General features: G+C 37.8%; 2 protein-coding genes across 2 annotated transcripts; both read left to right on the forward strand.

Annotated features, from left to right (window-relative positions):
* The first annotated feature begins 4000 nt into the window (after nucleotides 1–4000).
* LOC128736929 (thioredoxin, mitochondrial) lies at nucleotides 4001–5093 on the forward strand. Its single transcript, XM_053831441.1, has 3 exons — nucleotides 4001–4285; nucleotides 4350–4431; nucleotides 4701–5093. Exons 1-3 carry the CDS (start codon nucleotides 4116–4118, stop codon nucleotides 4863–4865), a joined length of 417 nt encoding a protein of 138 aa, XP_053687416.1. The 5' UTR covers nucleotides 4001–4115; the 3' UTR covers nucleotides 4866–5093.
* Nucleotides 5094–6611: 1518 nt separating this feature from the next.
* On the forward strand, nucleotides 6612–7480 carry LOC128737617 (uncharacterized protein C7orf50 homolog). The gene is made up of 3 exons (XM_053832292.1): nucleotides 6612–6634; nucleotides 6702–6776; nucleotides 6854–7480. The coding sequence occupies exons 1-3, from the start codon at nucleotides 6616–6618 to the stop codon at nucleotides 7366–7368; spliced, it is 609 nt and encodes a 202-aa protein (XP_053688267.1). The 5' UTR covers nucleotides 6612–6615; the 3' UTR covers nucleotides 7369–7480.
* Nucleotides 7481–8552: the final 1072 nt, after the last annotated feature.

An 8552-nucleotide genomic window follows, 5' to 3' on the forward strand; every position in this document is an offset into this window, starting at 1 on the left:
TAGATGGTAGAGCCAGCAGCACAAATAAATTCCTGCTTCTGCCATTGTTGTCAGCTGTTCTGCTGTCTTTCACGTGCCTCAGTCCGTTTTCATTGGTCGACGAATGAAAACTTTATCTTCCATTGATTTGAAGTCTCACATGGCAGGCTAACATCAGTAGAAACCCAAGTAACAATGTGAGTTTTATTGCACTTTTATTGCGGGTTTCGTGATCAATTTTGGTCATGAAAGCCACCATAAATGTGTAATAAAACCCAAATTGTTACTAGGGAAGACTGTGAGTTCCAAGACTGTGAGTTCCAAGAGTGTACATGTGTACCGCAAGGTAGCCACTTGGGACTGTGGTAATTTTTCCACTTTTTCTTTTCAATCCCAAAGCTCTTGCGCCTAAAAATAAAATTTTACATCGAAATGGTTAGCAGTAAACGATGGCAGTAAAAAAATCATAAGCTGCTCACAGGAAATCTCGTCCCGAACTGTCAACGTATGCGTGATGAGAAAAGCAAATACTTCCCTGAAATGTTTTAGCAACAACAATTAAATTCGAAACTGATATTTCATCACCGTTATAGTTAGATCGTTGATTCAACTAGACAACTGTTGGAAATAAATTATTATAATAATAATATCGTACATTTAAAAAAGAGGCTCTATCGTAATCAGCACATAACCAAGGCTGGACTATGCTTTTCGAAAAAGTACTTTCGTTCAGTGACCGAAATTAGGAGCTGTTCGAAATTATGCGCCTTGACGGTAGTGTAATTCATATTTGTTTTTTATTATACGACATTGATTTAGTAAGGGATGGTATATCAACATTTTTTTGCGATATTTCACAAATAACCATTCGTCGCCATTATTTTATTTTCGATGAAGACGCCCCCAAGACGACGACAAATAGACGCCAAACACGATTGAAGATGAACAAAGTTAACGTACTTTGCCATTGCGAATGTTTATATTGCTCCCGTTTTTTACATCATGTTTACGAGCATCAGTGATAATATGCAGACATAAAAACTTATAAATTGAAATTGAAAATGAATAAGTTAACATTCCTAAATGCTACTCACATATCTGGCTAATACTTCTTGACACGAAATCGCTGCTGCATCCAGATACAAGTGAAGAAATCACCGTCCGCTCGGTGATTGATGGGAGGCTTATTTACTCTTCTTCTTTTCTGATTTTCTTACCCCGTATCACTGCACTTCGTTGTAACGATATTTTCACTTTCCATTTCTTCTCGAAAAAAAAAAACAAATTACCGACTAACTTGCCAGAACGTTTCGCATACACAACATCGATAAACATATATCAATCACTGAAAACGATCATTAACCCAGAAAAATGAGGATCGTGCACTGCCACACTTTTCATTCACAGATTTTCACTCCACGGCACGGATTCCCAATTTTCTCTCTTTTTCCCGAAATATTGCATATATTTTCCGCTGAGGATTGCACTTTTTATCAACGGCTACACCAACAACGTAGTAAAAAGCAGGAAAATTTCTGCTATGCACACTTCTACTTTCCAACGTTGTAAAAATAGAAACAGAAATCATCCACTTGAGAGCGAGAGAGCGTACGATCCTTCGCGTTTACACCATTTACCGCGGAGATAAAATTGAGGTTAGGACAAAACCGCCTTAAACATCAACCGGATCAACTGCCGATGGTACTTGACATCAGCACGCTTTTCGTACACTTAATGGATTTCGTTTATACAACAAAATATTCACAACCAACCATATGGAGTCGACTTAAAATTCATTTTCCAGGCCAATAAACGAACAGTTTATTGGCAATAAGTGTCTAGCCTGTGAACCAGGAAAACATGTGTTGTAGAATTGTGTTTTCTAGGAAAGGTACACAACACGACCGCGTATAAATATAGAATTCGGGAGCACTTCACAATCATAATACAGAGGCAGAGAATAAGACAGAAACAATAATGGTCTATTTTCGTATCAACACCAACCGGATGCAACACGTCGAAGGTCTCCTCCAGATTCTAACAATTTTCAACCAGTGACTTGCGTCAAGTCAAACTAGCTTCGAGCAATGAAAATTATCTCCGGTTATTAGCTTTTTAACGAATGTATGACTCGTTAACACATGACATATTTTGAATGTAATAAACGTCACATATTTTCGATCGCGAGTCTAATCAAACGACGTCATGACGCGCTTTTATCTTCAATGATAAATATTCTAAAATCAACACCGGACGAACTTACGGAAAAACTAAGACAGATCTTCAGATATCAGCACACGCGAAACCGGCTCCGATCGGCGAATCCTCGCAGTTGAATAAGCACACAGAAAGAACGTCTGAAATGCGACTGAATCTGTCGAAATACCGCCCGGCGCAGGGAGGAAAATTGTTTCTCATGGCTCGGAAAACCCCGGTCGCCGCGAAGATCCCCCTCATGTCATGCAGAGCAGCCTGACGGTATAGTGCAGGAAAAACACAATCCACGGAGGAAAGAGAGGAACGGATGATGAGAACATTTTTACGTTGCTACATATTCGTTCACGTCCCCATCGGTAAGTTATCTTGCCTCTGCGGCTTGCATCTGTGTGGATGTCAGAGAGTAACCAAATTATATTTATAATTTTTCCTCGTTCGTTAACGCGAGAACGGCTGTCTGTATTCATCGCGAGCATGTGAGATCGAAAAAATAATATTTCAAATTTCTGAACAACACAGGCAAAAACATGTTGCGTAAATAAAATATGAGTTAATCATTGTCTAGTTTGAGATAATAAGTCATACGAAACAAATAAAGGGAATTGCGTTGTTTTATAGACTTTTCAAAAAAAATTCTATTTAATGCGTTTTCAGTGTAACCTCCAATTATGATCTATATTATCTTAGTCCAAGAACCAAGTTATACAATCCCTAATGTCATTACCCTGCTTATTACTAGCGAATACGTCGTAGCAAATGGATCGATCACATCTATTTCAATCATCACTCAGGAATTAAGAACAATTGAAATTGACTTGACCTGACAAACGACAGTAATTGTCTTATTTTATTGTACGAATTATAAAGCTCCAACACAAACGTCCTGATACATTTTCATGATACATAGTTTCTAGAAAGAGTCGGAATGGCCAATTCAATTATTCAATGTATAGGAACACATTTACATCAGTTTCATCAAAGGGATAACAGTAAAATCGTTCCCCATATGGAAAATATATTAAAAATATTCTAAACGTTTAATAATAAAATAAATGGTCTACTATTTCTACTGCATTGTTTCAGCAGTAGTAGGTACTCTTCTTCTACTTCTCTATTTGAGCCATCGTTTCGACATAGGGCTGAGTGGCTAAGACTATATTGCCCAATGGTACCAGCAGAGATGCCAGAAGTGAAGACATGTCTTCATTTTGAAGACATTTTTGTTACAAAGAAGACTTTTATTTTAAAATGTCTTCACTTGAAGACATGTCTTCACCATGCAATTCAAATGGGTAAAAAAATCTGGAAAGCCGGAAGAAGACAAATGAAGACATTTTTCTTGATTTGTGAAGACTTTTCAAAAAATCACCTGGCATCCCTGGGTACCAGTCCTAGTAGGTATGAATTGACACCATTTTACAATAAAAAGATGAAAGGCGATCATACGAACGCAGCCATTTGTTAAACATCTTGTTTATATCAGAGATGCCAGATGTTTAACTATAATTCTATACGACTGTTTCCATCGTTCTCATATCATGTCATCATATTTTTACTTATTTTAAAGAAATTTGACAACTTAATTCCCAAATACCTGTATGCAACAGTCTGCAAATAAACTTTACAGTAATTTTTACCATCCTTTTCCAGTTTTTGCGGTTTTTGGTCTAATAAAACCCGTATAAAGCCATCTCTTATACATACTACGGCTACTTGACGGCTTGGCATCCCTGTCCGCGTTGATTCTTTTTTCGTTTTGGGATTTTCCGCTGGCTGTCATCCGCAATGTGTCAGGCAGGTCAGCTGCTGTCGGTTTCGGTTTCGTAATCAAAACACGCTTATCGCGCATTGGATTCGCTTTTCCGACAGTGAAAGGAATTGGGAATACCGTCAGTTTTATTTTATAAAATAAGTACACGATGAACGCCATCACTAAAGCAGCTGGCTTTCGACATTTGCTGGTAAACGGAATCCGTGCGATCGCCACCAGCGTGCCACGTTTGGACATTTTCCACATCCAGAGTCCACAGGAATTCGACGAGAAAGTGAAAAACAGCAAGGAACCAATCATTGTAGATTTTTTTGCAACGTAATATTCGTGCTAATTGTTGAAAATTACGAATTGAAACGTTTCCGCTTTTTTACTCCTGCAGATGGTGTGGACCTTGCAGAATGTTAACGCCACGAATTGAGTCCGTCATCGGTGAGCAGAAGGGCAAGGTGAAACTTGCCAAGGTAAGCACCTATCGCCTTTAGATCATTGCCGGTTTTTCTTTCTTAATTGCATCATATTTAGCGTTCTGTTATCCTATTTTTAGAAAAATGCATGATCATGCTTAGTTTAATTTTTTACAACCATTCATCCAAAACTGACGTAAGGAATTTATTATTTCGAAAAAGTGCGTGTAAAGTCGCGTGCTATTTAAAAATTTGCCAATAAATAGTCAAAATTAAAACAAGCCAGTAAAACCAATATCTAAATCATTCGTAAATATACTTAATAGGTGGACATCGATGAGCACAGTGACCTGGCCCTGGACTATGAGGTAGCATCCGTTCCGGTTCTGCTGGCGATTCGCAATGGAAAAGTGGAACAACGTCTGGTTGGACTACAGGACACGGACAAGCTGCGAAACTGGGTTGAAAAAGTTGTCAACGAGAAGAAGTAATCCTAACTCAATCGCAGCACGATCGATCAATCTTAGAAAACCCTGATTTGTGAGTAACATTAACAACCCTTTACCGGCCGACGATGATCCCCAGTGATAGTGAGATCAAAATGGTGAATAGAAAATTTGTGTCTGTTCTTGTTGAACAATAAATAACAAAGCTTTGTAAGTGTAATCATCACGTACTGTATGATTTTGCAAATTAATCACAGTAAAAATTGTGAAAATGTTTAAAAATTTCGGTTTTTTTTTCTATCTGTTATCTACATTTTCCTGTATAAAATCCTAATAGATGTTTCTGTCTACGAATGATCTAATCCAACCCGCAATCTGGCATACTTGCGTCTTTGAACGAACCAAAATCGCTCGAAACGAGAATCGCAATATCACTCCAGGTTGGGTGTTCTCCTCGCTTCGCAACATAGCTTTGGATGCTTTCAAAGTTATCATCAAAATAAGCCAAATGGTCGAAGAAGGGCTCCATAAATTTTAGCGCGCTGGCATAAAACTAGTTAACTCTGGATTGACTGAAATTCGAGCAAGAGAAAGCAAGACATCAATTTTTGATATTCTTAATCAGATAATGCTACTATATCTTCAGATGAAGATTTTTCTAAATTTGATTAGAAAAAGTATCACAATCTTTTTTTTTGTATTCTAAAAAATCTGTTACGATATATCGTCTTATCAGACAACAGCTTATAATCAAACTTATAACACGTGTAATAAACACGTGTTTCATATGAGAGATGTCCAAAGCTTAAGCTACAGGAGCTACAACCTACGAGTCAGAATGAAGAGCTGAGAGGGAATAATGACTTGAATGAAATAAAAAAGTACTTCTACATTCAGAAAACGACGAGGTATCGTATAAAGTGAAAACATCCACAGTTTTGAGAAAATAAAAAACGCAATAACCGCGAGGTACGATCTAACAAGCCAGTGGTCGTGAGGTCAAATCTCGGCTGGGAGAGACTGTTAGAATCGCAGCACTTCGCAGTTGTCCTGTATTCTAAAGGGCCGCGCAGAATTAGTACGTTTCCGTTGTAGTTGCGGAAAATTCCCTGCCAGATTTACCAATTACCACAACTGAGTGCGAAATCCGTTAACCTTTCGTTAACCGACGGTTAAATAAAAACAAAGGGTCACGTTTCGAAAATGGAATGTTGCAGCTAGGCTTTGCCTTGCTTTTAATCAATTGAGGGATTGAGGGTTAAGGTGAAATTAGTCGTTATCGATTTTGCAGAATTCACAACCAGTTTTTTGTTTACCAGAACCAGTTTTTTGTTTGAAACAAAAATTTTGTTCATGAAAATATATTCGCTGTCTTCATATTAACAAGAAGAATGGAGTGAATACATTTCTATAAGCAGAACCTCGCTTTTGAGCCCAAAAACTGTTTCCGAAATTGGGCTCTCCGACGAAAAGTTAATAACTGTTAATTTCCCGTTAATGAAGTTTTTTATTTTAAGAAACGCCAAGGAAAATTTTTCGATTCTTTTCAGGCATCATTAATTTTAAAAACTCTACTTACCTTCATAACATTAAAATTCTTAGCGCATCGCCTACACCTTGCGCATCACCTTACTTCTTTTTAAGCGAAAGTCAGGGCGAAAGTAATTAATTTTCTCGCATACATTTGATAGTAATAGAGCATCCCTAGTTTGGAGACTTTTGAAAATTACCTGACATCCCTGCTGCTCAGTTCGACCCTGTCCTATTCAACAAAATAAGAGCACGCAGCCAAAGCATGTGTATTTGTTTTGCTCGTAAGTTTTTAGTAGAGCTTGATAAACTTTATACGTTGAACGTTGGCTTAAAGTTATTTTACCGTAGATATGGGCAAATCCAAGAACAAGAATATCGCACCACAAACAGAAACAGCGGATGAAAAGTCAAATTTAAAGAAAGGTGAGTCCATCAAAGTAGAGTGTAGGCATAACCGACAACGACAACATCAACCGTTGCTCTGTGTTTTTTTTTCACAGGTAAGCGGAAATCAACCACAGAAAATGACACGGAAGAGACACCTGCGAAAAAATCGCACCACGAACCGTCTGAAACCATAACCGCAGGAACGACCATCGAAAAAGCTGCTTCGTTGGCTGTACCCACTTCTAGCGCTAAACGAGCTAAGCGCCGAGAAAAACACGCCAAGAATCAGCAGGATAAACAAGAACAGAGTAAAAATCGTGAAAAACAAGACGTCTGCCAGTATCTGCAAACCTGGAACGACAATCGAGAGAAGTGGAAATTCCAGAAGCTCAAACAGATATACATCCAAGAGCATGTCTTTGACGAAGACCTGCTGGATGACACGATCTGGCCGATTGTGTTGGAATATATTTCCGGCACAAAAGGCTCTGGCAAAGAGACTCTGTCGAATCGTGCTAAAACAATTATAAAAGATGTTGATCGCCAAGCAAAGGATTCCGGCGATAAGTCACTGCTTGAGGGAAGCAAATACCGGCGAGCAAGAGATGTATTGCAGTACTTAGGATAAGTGATTAGATGAGTTTTGTAATTCATAACTGTCGTAAAACGTGCTTCGTACTGTTTCAACCAGCTTGGAGATGTTTTGTATTTAATAAACCCATTCTATATCATTTTTTTATAAGCAGGTATAAAATGTAAATCGACAAATTATCGATGGTTCCGAATCCCGTTGTATCAATGTTAAAATAGTAATCTAAAAAGTGAAAAATCTCGTCGGTATTGTCTTTTTAAGATTCAAACACGCGACGTTGATTTTTGGGATTTCAAAAACAGTTTTCATGCTCAAAATAAAAGATGTTCTCAAACATCTTCGATATGTACTGGTCAGACAGACGCAAAGAATGAAGTGAGAACAGTTTCATACATAATTGGTCGGTGTTAAAGCAGACCAGACCAAGTCGCAAAATTTAAAAAAATGAGTTAATCAAACTACATAAGTGTTGCAAACAGCCAGAGTTATGATGATGATTTCGAACGATTGATAGGTATAACAACCATACAGCAGCAAACTTTGAACGCGTTTTTCTAAAAATCGGAGTTTTGTCACTTGTTTCGGTCTAACTTACACCGCTATTCTATATTTCGAAGTAAATAAAGATTCGTTCGAAATACAGAATTGGGGTGTTAACACCGACCAATTATTATTTCAAATCATAAAACTGCTTTTAAAATCCCAGAATTCAATGATGCGTGTTTGATTCTAATATCTAAATTATTTTAAAAAATTTGTCGCGCTTATTATTTTAGCGTACAAGTACGCCTTACCACTGGCAGCTATATATTGTAGTTGGAATCTCGTATTTCCAATTTAGAAAAAAATGTTACAGAGTACCCTACAGAGACTGTAGATTACAGTTGTTGAATCAAAATGGAGATTTACCTTTATTTGTGATGGTGCTGCTACTCTCCGGTTTGATTCAAAATTTAGCGGTTTTTGAGTGCCTAGTCGCCTCTGTAATCGGAGACGAATGAATCTTACGATTTAAAGTCTCCGTTAACAAATAAAAACCAACCAACCAGCCTCTGTAATCCATCCAGCTTTTTACGAGCCATAATGGCGGACGTGTTCGTAATATTTGAACAGCATTTTTAACATTTCCCTAATACCACAGAGAACAGACATCCAAGCTAGCATGCTCGACCTGTGTAAATTTTTGTAACGGCCATTTCGAAATTACCCCTCGTTCACGT

This window comes from Sabethes cyaneus, chromosome 2 (genome assembly GCF_943734655.1).
Source record: "Sabethes cyaneus chromosome 2, idSabCyanKW18_F2, whole genome shotgun sequence".
Classification (NCBI taxonomy): domain Eukaryota; kingdom Metazoa; phylum Arthropoda; class Insecta; order Diptera; family Culicidae; genus Sabethes; species Sabethes cyaneus.

Bases quoted from the DNA above. Each gene is read 5' to 3' on its own strand.
- LOC128736929 (XM_053831441.1), top strand. From the start codon at position 4,116: ATGAACGCCATCACTAAAGCAGCTGGCTTTCGACATTTGCTGGTAAAC. The intron at 4,286-4,349 runs GTAATATTCGTG...TTACTCCTGCAG, and splicing joins ATTGTAGATTTTTTTGCAAC to ATGGTGTGGACCTTGCAGAA. The intron at 4,432-4,700 runs GTAAGCACCTAT...TATACTTAATAG, and splicing joins GCAAGGTGAAACTTGCCAAG to GTGGACATCGATGAGCACAG.
- LOC128737617 (XM_053832292.1), top strand. The intron at 6,777-6,853 runs GTGAGTCCATCA...TTTTTTTCACAG, and splicing joins AAAGTCAAATTTAAAGAAAG to GTAAGCGGAAATCAACCACA.